The 25,026-nt window shown below is 36.1% G+C and overlaps 1 protein-coding gene across 2 annotated transcripts in view; it reads right to left on the bottom strand.

Annotated features, from left to right (window-relative positions):
• Positions 1 to 25,026, bottom strand: part of Wdr41 (WD repeat domain 41) — a 185,604-nt gene that overhangs the window by 124,932 nt on the left and 35,646 nt on the right. For both annotated transcript variants that reach the window (XR_011373743.1, XM_070031226.1), the window contains exon 3: positions 23,926 to 23,977. Coding sequence is in view for 1 of the 2 variants with exons in the window: in XM_070031226.1 (XP_069887327.1) it covers positions 23,926 to 23,977 (52 nt within the window). In the remaining variant the exon portion in view is untranslated. The remainder of the gene's footprint in view (positions 1 to 23,925; positions 23,978 to 25,026) is intronic.

Raw genomic sequence — 25,026 nt, 5'->3', positions numbered from 1 at the left:
GCCCACATCAAGAGAATGGAGACAGACCAAGTAAATAATCTCATGTTGCAATTAAAACAGCTAGAAAAACAAGAAAAAATGGGACCTAAAGCTACTAGATGAAGCCAGATAACCAAATTAAAAGCAGAGATTAACCAATTAGAAAATCAGAAAACCATAACCAAAATAAACCAAACAAAAAGCTGGTTCTTTGAAAAAATAAACAAAATTGATGGCCCTTTGGCTAGATTAATTAAAAAAAGAAGAGAGGAAACCCATATTAATAGGATTAGGGATGCCATGGGAAACATCACCACACGTACCCAAGATATCCAAACAATTCTAACAGACTACTTTCAAAAGCTATACTCTCTAAAGGAAGAAAATCGGGCAGAAATGGATGCATTTTTAGAGAAATACAAGTTGCCCAAACTGAGCAAAGAAGAAGTTAACCAATTAAATAAGCCAATATCCTATAATGAGATACAGGAAGCTATCAAGAGTCTTCCAACAAAAAAAAGCCCAGGACCAGATGGATTCACAGCAGAATTCTATAAGACCTTTAAACAAGAACTAATACCCATACTCCTCAAGCTCTTCAGAGAAACAGAGAAGGAAGGAGCTATCCCAAACTCATTCTACAAAGCCAATATCACACTCATCCCCAAACCAGGCAAAGACCCAACCAAAAAGGAGAATTACAGGCCAATCTCCTTGATGAACACAGATGCAAAGATCCTTAACAAGATTCTAGCTAACAGAATCCAGAAACACATAAAAAAAAATTCACTATGACCAGGTAGGCTTCATCCCAGAGACACAGGGATGGTTTAACATACGTAAGTCAATAAATGTAATCCAACATATCAACAGAGCCAAGGTCAAGAATCACATGATTATCGCTACAGATGCAGAAAAGGCCTTTGACAAAATTCAACATTCATTCATGCTAAAAGCTCTGGAGAAAATAGGAATAGAAGGAACATTTCTAAAAACAATAAAAGCCATTTATGACAGACCAATAGCCAATATTATACTTAATGGGGAAAAGCTACAACCAATTCTCCTAAAATCAGGAACAAGGCAAGGATGCCCACTGTCTCCACTCCTCTTCAATATAGTCCTAGAACCCTTAGCCAGGGCAATAAGGCAAGAAAAAGACATTAAAGGGATCCGCATAGGGAAAGAAGAAGTTAAACTATCCCTTTTTGCAGACGACATGATACTATACCTCCACAATCCCAAAAACTCCATCCCCAAACTCTTAGAAATCATAAATCACTTCGGCAAAATAGCAGGATACAAAATAAACCCACAAAAATCAGTTGCCTTCCTATACACTGATAATGTACAGGAAGAGAGGGAAATAAAGGGAGCAACCCCATTCACAATAACCTCCCGAAAAATAAAATATTTAGGAATTAACCTAACCAAAGATGTAAAAGAACTATTTAATGAGAACTATAAAAAGTTAAAGAAAGAAATTGCAGAAGACACTAGGAAATGGAAAGACCTCCCACGCTCCTGGATAGGCCGACTTAATATAGTAAAGATGGTAATACTTCCAAAACTAATATACAAATTCAACGCAATTCCTATTAAAATCCCAATGACGTACATCACTGAAATACAGAAAACAGTCCAAAAATTCATATGGAACAACAAAAGACCTAGAATAGCCAAAACAATTCTAGGGGATAAAGACAATATGGGAGGGCTATCCATGCCGAACTTCAAACTCTACTACAGAGCTATAATAACAAAGACAGCATGGTACTGGCACAAAAACAGACCCGAAGACCAATGGAACAGAATAGAAGATCCAGAAATAAATCCACAGGCCTACAGCCAGCTGATATTCGACAAAGGAGCCAAAGACATACAATGGAAGAAACACAGCCTCTTCAACCGCTGGTGCTGGGAAAACTGGGCAGCCACATGTGGAAAACTAAAAGTGGACCCCAGCCTATCACCATGCACCAACATCAACTCAAAATGGATTAAAGACCTTAACATTAAACCTGAATCTCTGAAACTACTGCAGGACAGAGTAGGAGAGACACTTGAACTAATAGGCACAGGAAGGAACTTCCTGAACAGAGTCCCAGGGTCACAACAAATTGGAGAGAGACTCGACAAATGGGACTACATTAAAATAAAAAGCTTCTGCACAGATAAAGCTATCGCAACCAAGCTAGAAAGACAACCAACTAATTGGGAAAAAATATTTACCAGCAATATATCAGACAAGGGGTTAACATCCTGTATATACAGGGAACTCAAGAAACTAATCCCTCCCAAACCCAACAAACCAATTACTAAATGGGCAAGGGAACTAAAGAGGGACTTCTCAAATGAAGAAATAAAAATGGCAAAGAAACACATGAGGAAATGTTCATCATCCCTGGTGGTGAAGGAAATGCAAATAAAGACAACCCTGAGATACCACCTTACCCCAGTCAGAATGTCCCACATCCACAAATCAGCCAACGACAAATGCTCGAGGGGATGTGGAGAACGAGGAACGCTATTACACTGCTGGTGGGAATGTACACTCATACAACCACTTTGGAAAGCAGTCTGGAGGGTCCTTAGAAAGCTAAAGATTGACCTCCCTTACGACCCAGTCATACCACTTCTAGGCATCTACCCTGAACAACAGGAACCAATATACAAGAACACGTGCACCTCCATGTTTATTGCAGCACTGTTCGCAATAGCTAGGATATGGAAACAACCTAGATGCCCCACCACAGATGAATGGATCCAAAAATTGTGGTATCTATACACAATGGAATATTATGGAGCCATTAGAAATGACAAAATAATGGCATTTGCAGGGAAATGGATGGAGCTAGAAGGAATCATGTTGAGCGAGGTAAGCCAAGAACGAAGAGACAAACAGTACATGGTCTCCCTGATAAGTGGATGATGAATCCAAAATGTTAGGTGATATGACAAAACTAACAGGACTTAAGAAACAAAGAACTCCCACTCATCTGGTTGAACCACTACTAAATATCCCCATGCTGCTGATCACATATATGGTATATAACATATGAGCACCGTTATATATTACAGACTGTGATAGACAATTTGCTCCAGGAAAGTTAGAATGAACTTGTGACTTTAAATGAGCATCATTATTCCACAATACTGTTAATTTCCAGAAATTAAGTAATCACTTAATCACAATCAAAAAAAAAAAGAACCTTGGGGAAGGGAGGGAGGGAGGGGATGGTAGGGGGAAAACAATGGAGGGGGTAACAATGTTCAAGAGGAAGTGTACTCATTACCTCACTCATGTAACTGTAACCCTCTGTATAGTATCTTTAGAATAAAAAAATTAAAAAAAAAGAATCACAGACTTAAATGTATAATTAAAATCTATTATACTTTTAGAAAATCATAGTCAAGGTGGGTGTGAGTGGCTCACGCCTGTAATCCTAACTATTCAAGAGGCTGAGATGTGAGGATCTCGTTCAAAGTCGGCCAGGGCAGAAAAGTCCCCTCGAGACTTTTATTTCCAATTAACCACTCAACAAACAAACAAACAAACAAAACTGGATATGGCATTGTGGATGTGGTACATGTGCTAGCCTTGAGCACAAAGAGGCTCAAGGACAGTCTCCAGGCCCTGACTTCAAGCCCTACAACAGACAAAAAAAAAAGAAAAGAAAAATCATATTCAAGAAAAATTGCCAGGATGTGGGGATCTTTTTTTTTGTGGTTCCCCAAAAGAAGTTTGAGCTCAAATTGGTTAAGATACCAAAATTGGTGGTAACACACACACACACACACACATACACACACACACACAATCAAGAGGCTACAAAAAAGTTGTTACATAAAGTGAGGCTTTTGGGGTAGAGCAGAACAAGCACTCAAGCCAGTTCTAAAAAACTTGAGCCAAGGGAGGAGCAAGTGACTGGTGTTTTTTGTGGCTAGTAGTGACTTTGGAGCTTATATGATTTGAACGTCCTGTTGGCAGCAAGGGAAAGAGCACCACAACTCTCTTGTTGACTTTGTCAGGGTCTAGGCAAAAGGGAAAGAGGGAAGGATGGAACCTGAAGGCTGTTGTTAGTCAAATAGCACAAAGTGAGTCTAGTGTCCGTGACTCACACTTACAATCCTAGCTACTCAGGAGGGTGAGAAATGAGGATCATTTGAAGCCAGCCTGGCCAGAAAACTCCGTGAGACTCTTATTTCCAATAAATTACTCAGAAGAAAATGGCACTATGGCTCAAGTGGCAGAGCACAAAGAGGTTCAGAGACAGTGTTTACATCCTATATTTAAATCCCAGGACTGGCAAAAAAAAAGTGAGTCTGACATTTCATTATAGATTCCTTTACCCATAGAAACAAAACATTACTTGCAGATTATAATGTTAAATATTAAAAGCATAGATACATAACATTTACAAGCAATATTGATAAGTACATACATGATCTCAAGGTAGTGAACCATTTACTAGACTGTATAGATAGTACTAGCAACAAAGAATTAAAATTAAGAATATCTTAAAGTTAAGAATGCCTGTTTATCAAAAGAAACTACCAACAGAGTAAATAAAGGGAGAATTTACTTAGTACACCCTATAAATAACTCCCCTTCCCCAAACTGTACTCATAATAAATGAAAAACTACTATAAGTCAATAGGAAATATTCATAACACAACAGAAAAATAGACAGCAGAAGACTTGAGCAAGCATTTCATAAAGAGGAAGGAAAAGAAAATGAAAGAGCATTTCAAGTAAGTTTGGAGAAATCAAAAGAATTCTGACAATATAAAGTATGTGAACCACTGAAAGATGTATATACTGCTGCCCAGTAGAAACTAGTATAATCACTTTGGAAAACCTTATTATCTGTTAAATCTGAAAGCATGAAATTTTACTTCCTTGGCATGTACCTAGATGTCCTGAATTTATATAACAAAACAAATGTGTTACCCTGTTCCTAGTGTAGTGACACTATTCATAATAGTAAAAAAAAAAACTTGGAAACAATTTACCATAGTAGAATAAGTAAACTGTAGCATAGTCATACAGAGGAAGTATTATATGACAATGAAAAATGTTGACTTGTGGAAGAACCAATAAAGCTACAAAAAATACAAGGAATGGTTCTTTTTATGAAGAGAAAAAGACATGAACAACTGTTAATATATTTTCAGAAGAAAATATGGTAAAACAGTGAGTAAAAACTAGTGATTTAAAAACCCCAAGTCACTATAATAGCTCTCTTCTGAGAGGGAAGAGGTAACATTTTCCAAAAAGAAATATATTCTTTTTTATTTCCTGATAGACATAGAGTTTATTTAGAAGTCAATGTTAATACATTAATCAATTTGATTGTTGTATATTCTATATTACATAAATATATGCATACTTGTATACATATATCTATAATACCAATTGATAGATGCATATACAGCTATATGTTATCTGTAACAAAATCTTCAGGCAATACTTATAATACCAAAGAAATGGACTCTTTACCTGACTTATGTAACAGTAACCCTCTGGATATCACCTTTATAATACCAATACATTTATTTTTAAAAATAGCTCTCTCCAAGTGGAAAGGAAAGAGATGGGCACACAAGGGACTTCAACTGTTCTTTAAACAGGAGTAAAATACTACTCTTGAACTAAGCACATTTCAAATAAATATTTAACTTTAAAAAAACTTTATATGGAAAATCATAGCTCTTGAATTCTCATATTAACAGAAGACAATTTACCATGGTAACACTGTTAGTGGATTATGAGTTATTTCTTACCCATAAGGGAAAGTGGGAGAAAATGAGGGCAGGGGTGATAATGTTTGACAAGAAATGTACTCATTATCTTAGTTAGGTAACTGTAACCCCTCTGGTATATCACTTTTACAATAAAATGAAATTTTTTTAAAACAGGAAATCCATTAGACAAAAATCATATAAAATATCAAGTTGAAAAAAAGAATTTTTATTTGATATTTTTAATATATATTTTAAACACATGTAAAAAAGTATAAATTGAAGAATAGAAAGTAAAAATAAAAAATTCTTATGTAAGTTCTAGGCACAGTAGTCAACCCACCTTTCCCTGTGAGTCTGGTGACAATGGGCCAGCGGAGGCAGAGCAGATTGAGGCATTCTCCAAAATAGCCTCACTGACCCAGAATCCCCAGACCACTGAGCCCTACTTACTTTTACCTCTTTCACCCTCTTAGAATAGGTTATGGTCGCCTCCAATTTAAAAGTGACATTGGATCACAAGCTGCAGGTTTTAATTTGTTTATACAATTAAGAATCCTAGGGCATAATTAGTAAATATGCTGCATAGAAAAAGGTTATCATTTTTAAGTTCTATATTTTTATTGCTGCAGTGAATTCATTCACAAATTTTCTAGCATATTCCAATCTTAGCAATTCCTTAAACTTGGCAACAAGCTACCTGAAAAACTAATATACAAGACACAAACTGCACAGTAACTCATGCCTATGACTCACCTCCTTTTGAAATAATAAAACTATTAACATGTTTTCTATATTTTCTGAATTATTCTTTATAGTGAGAAAAAATAATTTTTAAAGATTAACAAGAAATTGTGGTCTGTTTCCCTAAGGAACCAAATACATATTTCACATTTTGTAAGAGGATCTGCTGTTACTTTAGCCCTGGAATATAACGAGAAAATGCATTGAGTAGCTCCACATGACCTATGTGCAAAAACAGTAGTGTAAGAGCACAGAGTTCACAGCCAGCTACACCAAGGGGAAACAAATTTGATCTGTAGCACTTGCCAATTTCTATGGTGTAAATACTCTTGCCATAGCCTATTTCCAGTCACCAATTTGTTACTAATAAATGTGGAGTTGAGAGACATTATTATCTAGTATATTTACCCTATAGTTTCAATACATGAATGCAAATACTCTTGACTATAAATAACATTAAAATGTAGCACAATAATTACAAAGTGGTAAGTTTTGAACATTTACTACTTCTGTTTTTAATTATAATTTATTTAATTATAAGCTTATATGACTTGATTGCTAAAAAAAAAAAAATCATGAGGTATTAACAGTGGACTGGTAGAACTCCTGAAACTTTGCTTTAACATACCACTGATTAGACTATACTCTAGGTAATGTAACCAAACTGGTACAACCATGAGTAGACAACAGAGTTCTGTATAGAAATACATGTATGTATTTCTACATACTCATGCAGTGTACACAGGAAAGAACTCCAAAATCCTCCCTCATGTTTATTGCATAGCGAACTATATATACAATTAAATGACAGCCATGCTAAACAGATTGTTTTGCAGATAGCAAACCTAATGTTCAGAACTTACCCATTAATCCAGCCAGATCAGAGGGAATAATGCCAACACATAACTTCTGCATTCCTAACCAAGTCATCTAACAGGCCTGAAAGAACTTCAGTATCATCCCCAATCTGTTTAGGCCAAGTGTGAAACACAAGGTAGAAAAGGAAAAAGGGGGAAAAGGGAGACTCCCAAAGGATCCCTTCCACAATTAATTATGTAAATCACAAGTAAATTAGACACTAAAAATTTAAGATTGATTGAAAGGCTTGCTCAAATTGCTTTAACTGTGATTCATAAACCAATCACGCAAATTCATATGTTAGGTTGTGTAAAAAAAATTAGAAAGATGTAGAATGGAATAAGATTACCTTAATTTAAATGTAAAAGACATGGTTACTGAAGTATGTCTCTTACACTGTTAGCACTAGCCCATCAGATGTTAACAAAATCTGATATGCAACAGTTTTACATATCCCCTTGTGGGAGAAAGATCAACTTGTGATCTGCTTTATAAATCAGCTACAGTGTTAGAGTTAGGCTACTGTAGCTAAATGGCTTTTAGATATGCTTCCTGTTTTAAGCTACCATATTTACAAATGAAAGCCTTTTCAAACCACGGCTTTTAATATAATTTGCATATTTAGTAATACATTGATTAAAATTAAACACGGATTATTGCAATTTATTTCAGAAACAGATGGGATGCATTAAGTGAAAAGCCAGAGCTTTTAAATAGAACACACTCATGGCTGACTACTGATGAATGATGAATACAAAAACTTTGTAAATTGGCAAAAAGGGAGAAAAAAAGGCCTCCCTTTGAGCCCATTCCCTTTCAAGCCTTTCCTGACTAGTGATTCCATGAAATTAGTAATCAAGTTAATTTAAAATGAATAATGTATATCAAAGGTATGCATCAGCTTAATGAAAGCAGGTTTCTGGGGGGGCAGGGGGAGGGAAGCTTCCACAAACTTTGAGTTCTCATTGCGTGATTTGTACTCATTTTCCTAGTTATGGCTCACCAGCAGATGGCATTCTTCCATTACATACACTTCAGCTGGATTGGGGTTCACAGTTTCAGGAAATTCCTAGTGTAAACTAACAAGGAATTTACTCAATGAGAGAAATAGTAGGGTCCAAGCATTTCTTTCTCAAATGGCATATTTTCAAAATTATCTTGGTTACTCTGGACTCTGTTCTCTGTATCTATTGAATATCATTAAATTAATATCATTAAAGCTTATTTTAGTAAGAAAAATATGTAAATATCCCTTAATAGTTATCTTCCCAAAGTTAAAACAAATACGCTTTTTCCTCAGCCACTCAAGAACAGTGTAGAAAAATTAGATCAGATCATATAGTTCAATTATGAAAACAATTTTGTGTGTAAATGTTTCATTTTGTAAAATACTGGCATTTTCCAAGTTAAATTAGTAAAAAAACAAAAGCCCAGCTTAGTATGCTCAGCTATCCAATATTTCCTATTCATAGGCAATTAAAAAGAAAAGAAAAATCCATGAAGTCTGTATAAGATTTATTATTTAATTTTGAAATTCCTCTCTCTCAATTTTTTTTCTGAGCTAAAGGTGAAGGGTAATTGGAACTATGACATTTAAATAATTTTATATTATTCAAAACTTTTTTTGGACAGTACTAAAATCCATTAGAATATAGACTCAGATTCAACAACTTCAACTGAACTAGGTTACTGAAGGCAAAGTTATACTGGTCAGAGTTAAGTCATAATATTTCTTTTATATAAATGCTAAGCATAAATTCTCAGAGTAAGCAAAACTGGGCAGTTTAAGCCTCAAGTGTTTATTCATGATAGATCAATGGCACATTTTTCAAAGCAATAAATCAAATGAAACTATTTTTCTTTAAAGTTTCTGATGATTTTGTTTTTTAAAACACATATTTTTTCAAATGGGGATTTTTTAAACCAAATCTTTGAGTAATGGTATGCTGCAGAGCTTTTACTTTTTTAAAAAATATAAAATATTAACAAAAATTACCTCCAGTTTTTTTCAAAGTTGTGAATACTCAGAAGTATTTAAAAGGTCAGTTTCCACTTTCACTGCTATGGATTACTCTAACATGAAATGTTTGTCACCTATTGTGAGTTGTGAAAATCCCCCTGTATCCAATGTGTTTTGTTTGGATTGAGATGGCATGCAGTTGATGGCTGTGACCTTCATGGTGGCTTAGATCCCTGGCTGGCACTGATTTTTGATTTAGTGCCGATCTGCTGCGCTTGTCACAGGCTGCAAGGTGCTTTCCATGCACTAATGGAACAGCTCAAGGGCAGAGGGGCCCTGTAAATGTCTATCTCTCACCAACCAGGGCTAAATAGAGAGGTGAGTTTTCTACATGTGAATGACAGACCCTGAGATTACATACAGAAGGAAAGCAAAGTTTGAAAATCTGCACAGACTTGGTGAAAATAACAAGCGTTTGCAAAGTGCAAACTCTAAGGTTATTTTGCCTGCTAATGAATATGTATCTGCACTGTTAAAATGGAATATTTAATACAAATACTGATAATATATCTTCATTTGGTGGCAGGGAACTAACAATTAGTTGATGTGTCCTTTGGTTCAACTGTACTTGTTAATAAATTCTGCTACTTAATGATGTCTTCAACAGAAAATTGCCTATGTCCAAACTTTTTCCTTCTAAGAAAACACAAAATGATATGATAATTGTTATAGAAAGAGATGTAGATAAAGACAAAGTATAACAAGTAGGCCTATGTATTATCTAGGCAAGGCATCTTGACCACTGTAAGGGTATTCCAGACATGAAATAAGGAAACAAAAAAACTCACTCTAGAGTAGCTTAGGTGAGAGTAACATGTGCTAAGAGGCTAGTCAGCATATTATGAGTACAACTATGAGACAAAATCCTATTCATCCCTCAAATCTAAATTCAAATACAGTCTCCTAGCTGGGTGCTAGTGGCTCATGCCTGTAATCTTAGCTACATAGGAGGCTGATATATGAGGATCACGGTTCAAAGCCAGCCTGGGCAGTAAATTCCCCATGAGACTCTTATCTCCAATTAACCACAGGAAAGCTAGAAGTGGCCCTGTAGCTCAAGTGGCAGAGTGCTTGCCTTGAGTTGAAGAGTTTAGGGACAGTGCCTAGGCCCAGAGTTCAAGCCCCATGACCAACCATCTACCCTACCCCCAAATACAGTCTCCTCCAGAAGCAGTTCTCGTTTCTCCTAATAATCACTGTCCTCAACCTCTATGTCTGATAGGTATTTTTTCTGTTATTATTCCTTCCCATTTGTATCATAGACATGCTTTACTTATTTCCTGTAAGACTGTAAGCTTCTTAAGAGTAAGCATCATATTTTTTTCTTGGCAATTCTGTGATCAAACCCAAGACCATGAATATGCAAGACATGCACTCTACTATTCAGTTATATATCCTCAGACCTCTATTTCCTATTTACAATCATTCCCTTACATAGCCCTTTGCCTGACACATTATATATGTTCAACATGTATTTGTTGAATAAGTGAATGATAATGCATGCCTACAGCTTGGTAGCAGTCTCGAATTGATGAAATTTTAGAGTTATTGGTACTTGTGGTCATTTTACTATTTTATCATCACTTCTGTCTGGTTGACCTCCTAACTCTCTACCTCAATCACTACATCTCAGGCTCATAGATCTCATTTTAGAGTTTCTGACTTCTGTCTGGATATGTTTCCTAACAGCGAGACAACATGTTCATCTTTATAAAACAACGCTATCATTAAGCTTACCAAAACACTCCCTTCCATAGAGCATTCAGATCTCTTCAACATATACTATCCATACTGTGTTTATTAAACATAGAACTATGATTCAGCAACAGCAGTCCTAGGCATTTACACAAAAGATTACAAACAAGGATACAGGAAAGTCATGTTTATTGCAGCACTATTCATTCACCATAGCCAAGGTATGGGATCAGCCCAGATGTCCCTCAATGAGCAAATGGATCAATAAAAATGAATTTTACCATTTGGGGGTTGGATTAGGGGGAAGGAAAGTGGGAGAAAAATGAGGGAGGGGGCAACAATGTTTAACAAGAAATGTACTTGTTATCTTATGTATATAACTGTAACTTCTCTATACATCATCTTGACAATAAAATTAAATTTAAAAAAGAAAATGTGATTATATATAGTCATTATATACAATTTAGTATATATATTATATAATGAATTTTTACTAATCCATTAGAAAGAATGATATTGTACCATTTGTAAAGAAATGGAAAACCTGGAAAAATTATGTTAAGTAAGGTAAGTTAGGCCCAGTGAAACAAAGGATGTATATTTCCCTTATACGTGGAAGCTAGATTTAGCTTAGAAACTTATAAGAAAATATTTTGGGTGATATGCAAGTATATACAAATGTATTAACTGAGATATGGTAGAATCAAGGGAAAACTCAAAGTAAAACACCAGGAAGTGGGTATTCAAAAGGAGGGCAGGGATGGTAAGGGGAAACAAAGAAAGAGGCAACAATGCTCAATAAGAAATGTACTCATTACCTTGCTCATGTAATTGTAACCCCTCTGTACAGTATTTTCACAATAAAAAACTTATTAATAAAAAAAGAAGTAGGGTAGGGTCAAGGAGAAATGGATAGACAAATGAAGATGAAAGAGTGGGAGAATGCAACAAGAATCCAATATATATCCTATACAATTAGGTGAGGAAAGGGATGGATGGGGAGGGATGAGTGAGAATACTTAAAGGGGTGACATTGATCAACATATGTTGCATTAATAACTGCCTTGTTAAATGGCAATTCCTTTGTACAATTACTTAAAGATCACTTTTTAAAAAAGAAAATGTAAATATCATTTATTTCTCAGAAGTTTTTGAAATCATTCTATCATGGGAAACTACCTTCTCAGTACATTCAATTACTTTTTATGAACCTTTGATTCACACACAATTTCATACTCTCAGTAAAGAGTACCAGTTGTGTACCAGGTGCTGAAAGGAAGTTATGATATAGTACTGTGTATCCTCAGGAGGACCAGCAGTGTGCCAGGGAAAACCTGAAGCTGTCACAGAAACATGAGGTGGGGAGATTGAATAATTTAAAAACTACTTAGGGTTGGGAACTTAAGTGGTAGAATCTATTTTTATGTGTCAGTTTTTAAACATTAAAAACAAAAAATTTAAAACTCACTCTTTGGTATTAAAATAAGGAAGAAGATTAATATGTACATGAATTTTATTATTTTATTTTATTTTGTGCCAGTCCTAGGGCTTGACCTCAGGGCCTAGGTACTATCCCTGAGTTGTTTTTGCTCAAGACTAGTGCTCTACTACTTGAGCCACATCTCTACTTCTGGCTTTTGGTGGCTAATTGGAGATAAGTCTTTTGGACTTTCCTGTTCATGTTGGCTTCAAACCATGATCCTCAGATCTCAGCCCCCTGAACAGCTAGGATAACAAGTGTCAGTCACAGCTGCCCAGCTATATGAATTTTTTTTTTTTTTGGTCCGGTTGTGGGGCCTGAACTCTGGGCCTGGGCACTGTCCCTCAGCTCTTCAGCTCAAGGCTAGTGCTCTACCACTTGAGCCACAGCGCCACTTCCGGCTTTTTTCTTTTTGCTTATGTGGTGCTGAGGAATCGAACCCAGTGCCTCAGGCATGCAAGGCAAGCGCTCTACCACTGAGCCAACTTCCCAGCCCATTAAATGTAAGAATTCAAAAAAATTCCTTCCTCTAGTAGACTTCTTTTTGTCCCCTTAAATGTGAATTCATCATATGACCACTATGTGAATACATGTAGAGACAACATAAACCATCTTCTTTGAGGAACCTTATCCATCCTCTAAAATGGACTTATCAGTTTCTAATATTTGCAACTCTACCACTTCAAGGTTTACCTAAACCACTGCATAACTGTAATAATAATTTTACAATCACGCTGCTTTCTTTCACAATAATTTATTATTCTCCATGTAGAACAGACTGTTAAGACTTCATTTCTTTTCTTTTTTTTTTTTTTTGCCAGTCATGGGGCCTGAACTCAGTCTGTGCGCTGTCCCTCAGCTCTTCAGCTCAAGGCTAGAGCTCTCCCACTGGAGCCACAGCGCCACTTCCAGCTTTTTCTGTTTATGTGGTACTGAGGAATCGAACCCAGGGCCTCATGCATGCAAGGCAAGCACTGTACCACTGAGCCACCTTCCCAGCCAAGACTTCATTTCTTATAAAACTTTCAAAAGTCTGTATTTCAATTGTCTCACATTCTAAATGACATAACTTCTCTCCTTTGTAGTCGAAATCTTTTCATTGTCTAATGGGCAGTATCATATAAGAGTCTACTTTTTGTAGATGTTTCCTCTATCTTAATTTATTCCTTTTATCAAGCATATCCACTCCAATGTCTTCAACCATCAGCTCTGTGCTAGCATTTCCCAAATCCTTGTCTTTAGTCCTGACCTTTGATTTGTTCTCCAATTTTTAGGTTCGTATGAGATATATGCTACTAAATGAACTTCCATTTCCTTAAACCCAAAGGCCCATAATTGATCTCAAACTACTTTTCCTTCTATCAGAGTAGAAACTTAGAAGTAACTTTTAACTCTTTTAATCCCCTACAGTAACTCTCTTATCAATCTCTTTGTCTATGATGTTGTTCAAATATGAATAGTGCTTTCCACTACCCATTGCTACAACTCTAGTCATGGCCACATGACCTCAAGCCCAGAATGCTGGAAAAGGGTCAGTACTTTTCCAATCCTGCATGCAACTCACAGTGGCTTTGGGAAACTTCAAATATTATAGATTCTCAGCTCATTCTAGGCTTACAGACTTGAATCTATGGATTACAAAGCCCTCTAAGGGCTCTCATCCATAGTTAGACTTGGAACCATTGTTTCAGATGATTCTATGTCTCAACTTGCTCCAACACATAAAATTTATTTAAATTTCAATAGCATCATCTCAATATTAAAAGACTTTCATGCTGGTTTCCCACTGCCAAGAACATTAAGCTTACATTCCTCTGCCAATTTCTAATAGTCTCCATACCCTAGCTATTCTAAAGGATAGTGTCAAATGTAGCTAGGATTACAGACATGAATCAATGGGACCCCAGTTCCATTGATTTCTTATTGCATAGTCGACATTTGTAAATTAACTCATTTATTTCTCATAACAACCCTATAAAAGTTTTAATACAAACTCACTTTCCAAATGAAGAATAAAACAAAAAAGTGAAAAAACGAACACACACAGTAGAAGAGTAAGTAGAAGAGTTGAAATTTAAGCCTGGGTACTTTTTACAAAGCTTTGCTCTTACCAAACACCATAGTCATAGAACATTAGTATCTCAGAAGGGGCTTTAGTGGCCATCTATATGTTCATCTGCCTAGTACTAAAAAAGAATTTTCCTTGATTTGAAGGCATCTGCTCAGGCTGGACATTGTGGAACATACCAGCGGTGAGATTAACACAGGAGGATCACCAGTTCCAAGACAGCATGAGCTACAGAGTGAGACCATGTATTTTTTTTTAAAGCACCTACTCTCTATTTACTTCCTTATTTTTTCCTTCTATTTATTTTGACACTACATAACTTTTTAAATAACTCTTAGTATATGCATATAGTTATAGGGATAACACAATATTAGGACCATAACCTGCAAATAAAAATTCGTTCTGAATAAACTAGTCCATTTTGAAGGATGTTAAGGTGATTCAATGTACATATTTCATTAGATGAGTTCCTTTTCAATATTTCTAAGCCCCTGCTGCAGTTTTTTATAAGAAAGGATTTATTGATTACATAAGTTGGAAGGTATGTTTATGTGTGTGTGCGTGTTTAGTAGTGTTGGAGGAAATAGGAGTTAAAGGAATATGCTTTTGGAAGTAGAAAAGACATTAAAATTTTATATCAGAGAAATAAGTGACTTGTTTTTCACCTTGATTCTATGTCACTCACTTCTGACACACAGAACTGCTTTACCTCAAGGTGTGTGTATGATCAGAGGGGTACCAGAAGTCACTAGAGTTAAATGGCATTCCATGTGATGCAATAAGACATTTCCATCAGCTCATATCAATGGGAAAAAGTAAGATGCTAAGAAGAGATTCTAATGTAAGTAGTACATGAAGCATATTCCATACCTAAAATTAGACACTGGAAATTTGAGCCCTATTAAAATGGTAAAAACAAATGAAGTAGAGCGACAGAGTCCACTGCTCTATTTATACTGATAATTGGCTTGCACATACTAGTGGCTTTAGTAGTACAGGTAATAAGCAGGTCTAGATTTTTCATGCTTTGGAGTTTGGAAACAGCATCAATAATTGAAATCCACAGATAATATTGAAATTTAATTTTAGTCAAGATATTAAGCTGTTTCCTCCTCAACGGAGATTTTATTACATTAGCTAACAAACAGCACAACTGGCTGCCTTGCATTTCAGCTCTTAGGGTTTTTTTTTCTCTTTACCTCTAGAGTAAACATTATTGAGCCACTAATAAACAAGAGATGTGCATTTTCTCACCTTGTCTACTGTGACCAGCTGAGTACATATTTGCAAGATGGATGGCTGACGCTGGTGTTGAAACAGGAGCACCATTTTCACCCTCACAGACTACTTGCTTCATGTACACAGCAACACTATAGGGTTAGTGAATGTCCCTATTCCCAGGCAAGTAATACAAATACCTCATGAACAGGACTATTTTACAATGTTACCTTTACAAGCTCATATGTACTGAAGTAAATGTGTTGTAGATGCCCTACAACAAGAAAAAAATAAAAGAGTTGCTGCTATCCTGAATCACCTATGAATGTATTTAAAATAAAGCTTAACAGATTTGGGCCCAAGAATCTGTATTTTAGTAAGTATCTCTCCTCCCTTCATGCATTCCCTTCTCTCTCCTCTTACTTCCCTCCCAACCTCACACACAGTGAATCAGAAGTGGGGGACAAATGAGCCATATTAAAAAAACAAAAAACAAAAAACCCTCAGTGCCCACGGCATGAAGAAAATGTTTGGTCTCCTAAGCAAGAGGTCATTTAAACTTTTGGCTTCACAACCCCCAAATAAGCAAAGTCTAAATCAGCTCCACTGACTTAAAGACTATGTTAAAGATCCAATCCCATTTCCTGTAAAGTGAGAGAAAATAGATGCGAGTGTTTGCTTAGGGCAAGAGGGTAGCTTTAAGGTGCAGAGGGCTGCTTAAGGGCAGAATCAGGCCTATAGAAAATTAAATGTACAAAACAGCAATACTGTCTAGCGAGAATATGATTCTGCCGTGCTCTGATCCAGCCACAACCAACAGCTGCTGAGGCCAAACCATGACAAGCTCTATTTTTGCCCGTGACATTGGAGAATTTATTCAAGAGCAGTTTCCCTTGGTGCCTGCATTTCCACAGGACAGCTGCAAAGGTGGTTTAGTCCTTGGTTCATCTGTTGCTTACATTTTCTCAAATGCCTAAGAGAAAGCTAACCTTCCTCCCCAGGATATGGACTCTATGAACTCTGCTCTTGGCAATGAAACCCATCATCCCCTATTTCTTCTGGTCCATATGCTTTGCAGTAATAATCCAAATAGCACAGAAAAATTACTTCTCCTAAAGGTCAGGAAGTTCATAAGAGACTTTGTGAGGATTAAACAGTATGATGCCCATGAAAACATTCTGAAGAAAATGCTAAAATTATTATTTTTTGGGGGGAGGGGGGTCCGGTCGTGGAGCCTGAACTCTGGGCTGGGCACTGTCCCTCAGCTCTTCAGCTCAAGGCTAGTGCTCTACCACTTGAGCCACAGCGCCACTTCTGGCTTTTTTCTTTTTGCTTATGTGGTGCTGAGGAATCGAACCCAGGGCCTCATGCATGCAAGGCAAGCGCTCTACCACTGAGCCACCGTCCCAGCCCCAATGCTAAAATTATTAAATAGTATGTAGCAGAAAGGACTCCAACTATGGAAGTCCAATCAGAATAATCTCTTTCTCTCTTTCTCTCTTTCTCTCTCTCTCTCTCTCTCTCTCTCTCTCCATTCCTCTCCTCTCCTATCTTTCCCTCCTTCCCTCCCTTACCTCTCTCTCTCTCTCTCTTTTCCTCTCTCCTCCTCTTCCTTTCTCCCCTTCCCTTCTCCCTCTCTTCCCTTCTTCCAACTACTGGAAATTGAACCAGCATGCTAGGCAAGTGTTCTACCACAAAGCTACACCCAAGGCCTTATGTTTCCTCTAATAGAGTGGACTGTCCTTTTTACAAAGCTCTTCTGTGTGTTTGGCTCTCTCATCCCTAATGTTGAGGTACAGTTTGTATGCTGTGTGCTATATTCCTAGGGACAGTAGCAGAAAAGCCCTAAATGTAAGATTATTTTGTCTTCATTTCTGTTATACAGAGCTAGCAATCTGATTAGCCCTTTCCCTACTTCTGCCCACTGTTCAAGCCCTTTTGACACTTTGTGGATTACACTTTCAGGTTCTTTCATCAATTTAAGATTAAAAATCCTGCGAAATGTTAATGAAATAATGTATTAAAAGAAAGAAAGAAAAATGTTCCTACAGTATTGCAACATTTTAATGGCTCATTAAAATCATTAGCAATGCTAATATAAAGGACTTACTTCATATTTTAAGGAGGCAAAAAATAAATCATAATAAAATGTTTGTTAATGTTACACTGGAAAAATGTATTATATAATGCCTTTCTATAGGGACTTTACATAGTTTAAAGATGACACTCTAAGGTCATTCTATTAAGCACATATTATTAGGTTTTATCCCATCAAAATTCATATTCTATTATTTTATAATATTCATTAAATGCTGTGAATATTGTTTGTGTTTTTCATTTATGAGAAAAATATATAGTGTGCCTATCAACCAGCCAGAGCGCTCATGGCACTCGGGTTGCAAACAATGACATGCTTCACTGACCTGGATGACTTACAAAAGCCATTTATATTCAGCACTCTCATTTACGCTATCTTTAAAAACGAGTAAGAGACATATATTAATAGCAAGAAACTGGTAGGATGATTGCATCACTACCCATCTTCAGACTTATTGCAACGCTTCGTTTTCCATCAGTTGAACTGACATGGGAATGTAAATGTCATATATAACAGTCATATAAAATTTTACTACAGAAGTAACTAAGGCAAGTGTGACAGTTTCCTTCTCTTTGTTGACCAACTTTCAATTGGAAAGCAAAGGTATGTAATGACATGGCAAACTTCTATCTAGTTTGTTGTTGAAGGAAACCTTTCACCATTAACTGGGGTAAGCAGCAGAGAGATGTTCTCTGAAATAGATCTCTAATCTCTGTGGTGAATGTGCAATGAAATACAGGATTAGCAAATGGGGACACATCTTAAGAAATTCTTTTTTAAAGAATAATTTGGTGTTCAGTCATTTAGGCACAAACAAACTTTAAAAATAAATAAGGTTTTAGGTGTGCAGTGTTTGTCACATATGCACATATGCACAGGTATAATTAACATCACTGCAAAATTTATAAAATAAAAGAATTAATTAGCAAAAGAAAAATTCTATCCATTAAAGAATTCTCATTCATTCCTAGATAAAAATAAGTATTAGGGCTGGAGACATGACTCAAGTGTTAGAATGTTATTTGTGAGCAGGTAAGACAAGTAAGTAAGCACGAAGCCCTGAGTTCAAGCCTCAGTACTGGAAATAAATTAATAAATAAATAAGCAAGCAAGCATCAGGCACTAACCACTTCCAATCTCTCAGCCACAGCTATTTGATATTTCATTGATTTGAAAACAACTTGGCAATAATGTGATTTTTCAACTTAGGTCTGATTTCTCTCAAGATCTCTATCATTTGAATGTTTCTTTAGATGTAAATATTAACCACAGTTGTATATTTTTTCTTATTAAAGTATATCATGCCAGTGTCTATTCTTATTTAATATTAATAATTATCACTCAAATCATTAGATGACCAAAAGATGATTGATCTTATTGGATACAAACAACTGAAGGAGTCAGGGTTAGGTGTTTTGAAAGGAAACTAGAATAATTTCTTTGAATACAGCAATACTTACCAAAGAAAGGGAAAGGGGAAAACTATACCTTACTATATTATTTCACATAGTACACAATATAGCACAGATATTGCTAATTTTCACATTAGCATTCTAAACTACAGTATTGACATTTTATATTAGCATAGCTAAACCAAGCCATTAAAAATCCTAAATTCTAGAAATCCAAGGAACTAAAGGTATGAGTTCCATAGCTGAGAATTTAGTTTAACTTTCTCAATTAAACTATCATTAGTTATGTAGTCCATTAAGGGTTAAAGAATCATATTTAAAGCACAGGCAAGTGCTAAAGATGATAAAGCCATTAAAAAAAACTCTAGTTACATCTTTCTCAGCCATCCATCTCTTTAGAGAGCAAATTAATTGTTCCAATCTAGTAAGCAACAAAAGAAATAGTCGACAAAGGGTGAAATATGAACATCAATGGTAAATTTTGAATTTACCCTATTTATCTTGAATGTAAGATCTTATGACCCACTAAAATTCAGTTCACAGTGTTTTATGAAAAATAATGGCTGAAATTGAATGTCTTAATTTACATTTAATGCAATTAAGAATGGTTTAAATGATGACTGATGAACAGCACACACAGATGTCAGTCAGTTTCATCAGAATAAATTGAAGTCAGTGTCAATGAATGCTCCACTGATAAATCCCACTTTACATAAAATTAATAAAAATAAGGAAATATAATCCTTAACTAATTGCAAAATGGTCTGGAATTCCCCTGAATTTATGGGGAAAACCTATGTAACTGAGAAAGCTACAGTGTTGTTTGGAAATTGTTGGGTCTTTTTAATGTTAGATAATACCTTAAGTGATGCTATCAAAAACAGCCCCATAGAATAAAGGATAAAAACTCCTACCACACCGAGTTATGTAATATTCATGGTGAAAGGCAAAAGGACAAAAAGTAAAAGAAAAATGGAATAGGATGAAGAAACCTGAGGAAGAAAAACAAGTTGTCAGCAGGAGGAAGGAAAGGTAGAGGAGAAAAAGAAAAAAGAAAGGGTGAAAAAGAAACAAAAAGAGCAAATAGTTTTAAATATTATTTAAAACAAAAGTAAAAGGAAGAGAAACTGGAATGACATTCGCAGAATAAATGCACTTGGCAGAAATATTTTCAGGTTACCACACTCTTGTTTCCACAACCAGTCCCAAGCATAGCTTTGGGTTGCCATCTTTATAAAACAGCCAAAAGTTTTGCTGCAAATGATTCTCTCATTCAATACTCGGATGTCATGCTACGAAGACTATACTGGGGTTAGACTGTTAGTTTGCCGAGAGCACTCTTCCTGGTAGATCCTGAAGCTTTGTGGACTGGAGCAGATGTTGCTGCTTTTGAAGTTAATAGAAACTTTATGGACCATTTTTCACTCTCTCGTCCAGGAGCAAATGTCAACTGTAGTTTTATTCAAAATCTGAATTCTTGGCTCAAGTACTAATTGCTGTTAATGTGTTTAAATCCCAATTCTCAGGGAAAAGGAGAAAGTGTTTTACAATGGAGGAAACTGCATTAATATTTCCATTTTTAGCACCTGGATTTTAAAATATGTTAGACTTCTGAGCCACATAATCTGCAAGCAATCATGGAAAGCCTAAAAACTAAGTTTCTCTAGGTTTGTTGCTTAGGGTATTTGGGATGAAATGTATGTTGAAACTCCAAAGAATATGAAAACCTATTAAGGAAGATAGGCTTTATAAACCTGTCTTAAAAAGAACAACTATTCCTATTACTATTTGTATAGCACTAGAACTAACAATCATTCCCATTATGACATGTACTACTTTTTAATATTTTACCCATTTCACAGATGAGTGAAGTATTCAAAATAGTGTCTATTCTTATTTAATATTAATGATCACCCAAATCATTAGATGACTAAAAGATGATTGAGCCTATTGGATGCAAACAACCAAAGGAATCAGGGTCAGATGCTTTCAAAGGAAGCTAGAATAAATTCTTTGAATATAGAAATACTTACCAAAGAAAGGGAGAGGGAAAAACTATAACTTACTATATTATTTCACATAGTACACAATATAGCACAGATGTTGCTTCACATTAGCATTCTAAACTACAGTATTGACATTTGATATTAGTATAGCTACACCAAGCCATTAACAAAATCTTAAATTCTAGAAATCCAAAGATTTGAAGGTATAAGTTTAAAGGAGTAGCAATGCTGAGGTTCAAATTCAGGTCTCTAAATCTTCTGTTGAATTTTTTTCACCTATGTTTGCTCTAGTTATGTGAGCTAACAGAAGTTGATTTTTATTTTATTTCATACGGTGAATGTCTAACTCAGTTGAAACTCTTAATATCTGATAATATTAGGTAATTATAGATATTTTCCAGTGGCAATTTGTACCTAACCATTTCCTAATATTCTAGTGTAAGTTAAGAATAAATGAAGACAAGACTTGGTGCCAGTGCCTACACCTGTAATCTTACCAACCCAGGAGGCTGAGGTCTGGAAGACTGTGGTTCAAAGACAGCAAGGGAAGAAAAGTCCACAAGATACCATCTTCAAAATGTCCAGCAAAAATCATGGATAGAGGTGTGATTCAAGTGGTTAAGTGCAAAAAGGACAAGTAAATGCAAGGCCTTGCATTCAAGCCCCAGTACTGGCAAAAAAAAAAAAGGAAACAATTCTTCCTTCATTCCTTTGTTCATTCCTTTTTTCCTTCTTTATCTTCTTTCCTTCCTTTCCTTCCTCCCATCTTGCTTTCCTTTCCTATTATTATTATTATTATTATTATTATTATTATTATTATTATTATTATTATTAACTATTTTGCTGGTCCTGGGCTTGGACTCAGGGACTAGGTGCTGCCCCTGAGCTTTTCAGCTCAAGGCTAGTAGTGTTCTACCAAGAGCTACAGCTCTGCTTCTAGCTGTTTTTGTTTTGGGGTTTTTTGGTGATTAATTGAAGAGACTCATGAACTTTCCTTCCCAGGCTGACTTTGAACTGTGATTCTTAGATTTCAACCTCCTGAGTAGCTAGGATTATAGGTGTGAGCCACTGGCACCTGGCTTCTTTATTATTTTTAAGTAGTTGTACAAAAGGGCTTTAATACAACATGTCAGTTTATGAGTACAATGCATTTTGATCAATGTCATCCCTTCTATCTTTCTCCTCCATCTTTTCTAACCCCACTTATTCACTCAAGCTACCTGGTGCCATTTTCACATATGTACATTGAATATTATGACTATACTCACCCACCTTTCACCTCTCCATTCAGATAAGACCAAAGTTAACAACAGTATATTAATAGGTAGTCAATCATCCAAGTATTGAAAAACTGTCTACTAAGAAATATCTTCCCCTCTATCATAACATACTATCTCTCATTTCAGAAACACTTGTATCAAAGCAAAGTTGTGTGTGGAAGGGATTGTTTATTTACAGTGTTGGGAACCAAATCCAGGGCCTCCTGCATACTAGGCAAGTGCTGGACCACTGAGGTACATCTGCCCTAGGCAGTTTCTTAACGTGGTCAATTTCATTTTTAGTCCCTTGATGTTTATTTGACCAAAATATCAGTTCGTAATTAAGTGTTTCAGTAACTATTAGTACTTGATTTTTTTTATTGTATGTCTCTCATTAGATCCCTATGGTCCCTAAACTAATGCATAACAGGGTCTCTGTAATTCCTAGGCTCTCTAGTCCCTTCCTTCCTATTTATAGATCAAATATGTACTCACAATTGTACGTGGTGCCACAGAACCATTATATAAGTATATCTCTGTCCTTAAAGATGCTATCATCAAAAGCCCCTTTTTGACCAGTTCAGAGCTGTTTTCACTTCTTTGGCCTAGCCACCTGCAAGGTGTGAGTCCACAAAATAATGAGATCTTGAGTCTAAACCAAGCACAAAGTACTGGGTATGTTCTAATCTGCTGCAAGATTCTCTTTAAAAGGATAAGTTTTTCAGCACATTACCAGAACATTCACAGCCCCCACTCAGTACAGAATTTACAAGTTATTTAAATGTATCTCTGCAGAAGAGACTCATAGCAGAATCAAATATGCAGCTTATCCCTAGTAGCTAATGGATAGATCTTCCCCCATAATCTTCCTCCTTTCCACAGTCTAAGGCATAGTTCCACTTTCAGGCACAGAATTCCTATTTTCTGCCCAGCATTGACACCAAAACTCAGAAGTTTTGTAGGAAGGGGGAAAAGACTAAGGATGCTTACTTAAGGTACTTTCATCAGAACTCACTTAGGTCTACACAGCATCAAACACATTATCCCTCCCCTTTCTAATATTACTGTCTCCATATCTGTCTAAGCAGCATTTGAACAGGTTTATGTAAAGACATTATAACACTGCTAAGTGGCTCCATGTTCATGTCTGCCACCATAGGCAATTTTCTGAGAGAGAAAGAGAGAGCAAGAGCTATGGTCCCCTCAGTGCTTGATTCTTCCTACTTATTCCCTCCCCCATCATAGAGAAGAAGTTATTTGGAAAGAGTTCCTTTTCAAATGAATTAAATTCAATTCTACATGGGCAGTAAATTCTGTTTAGTAAACTTGGTTTATGATCTCACCTCTTCTTTTTCCCCAAATTCCTGGCGATACATCAGGTATGGAGCCAGCAGCCTAGAGGGAGAAGATCAGATATTTTAGACATTCAGTGGAGGTGACATATAAGCCAATAAACACTGTGTAAGTTTTTATGTATACTTTTTTCTTTTGGCTTTAAGGGATCATTCATTATTCAATGTATTTCTCATATTGAAGAATCTAAGGCTAATGCTTTGACTTGATTTTAAAGGCTGACTTTTTTTCTGCTGGTATAAATAGTATGGACACAGTAAAAGTACTTGAGAGAGCCTAATGAACCATTTCTTACACCCCATTACCTTTAGTCTGATATGACAGAGAGAGCAGGCGCTAATTATCCTCTCTTTTCCAGACAACGACAAAGATCTACAGTAGTCTTAAAGCAGGACTTCCCATACACCTCAATACTTCTTTGAAGAATACAGTCCTATTTTTCTCTTGTAGCAATTTTAATTGGAAAGGCTAAGTTTTTATCTTCATACTTTTTCTAAACACTAAGAATATACAGTTAATAGTTCTTAACTTCTAGAGACTTAGCATAAAATTATGATGCAATAGAATGTAAGAATTTTTAATACAAAAAAATCACCCTTCACTAAAGCATCCATCCATGGGAAAATAGCCCAAAATGCATTCAAGAAATTAAACATTCAAGCCAGGTACAGTGGCTCATGCCTGTAATCCTAGCTATTCAGGAGGCTGAGATGTGAGGATCATGGTTCAAAGCCAGCCTGCTCAGGAAAGTCCTTGAGACTCTTATCTCCAATTAACCACAAGAAAACTGGAAGTGGTGCTGTGTATGTCTAGGATAATCTTTTTTTTTTTTTTGCTGGTCATAGGGCCTGAACTCTAGGCCTTGGCGCTGTCCCTCAGCTCTTCAGCTCAAGGCTAGCACTCTACCACTTGAGCCACAGTGCCACTTCCAGCTATTTCTGCTTATGTGATGCTGAAGAATTGAACCCAGGGCCTCATGCATGCAAAGCAAGCACTCTACCACTGAGCTACCTTCCTAGCCTAGGATAATCTTATCAGATGAGCAGAAAAGCTTAAAAGCTATGTACATTTGATCATATAAGATGATGCTA

Source organism: Dipodomys merriami, unplaced genomic scaffold (assembly GCF_024711535.1).
Source record: "Dipodomys merriami isolate MVZ:Mamm:240054 unplaced genomic scaffold, mDipMer1.0.p SCAF_20, whole genome shotgun sequence".
Classification (NCBI taxonomy): domain Eukaryota; kingdom Metazoa; phylum Chordata; class Mammalia; order Rodentia; family Heteromyidae; genus Dipodomys; species Dipodomys merriami.
This window is presented reverse-complemented; position numbering and strand designations above follow the sequence as displayed.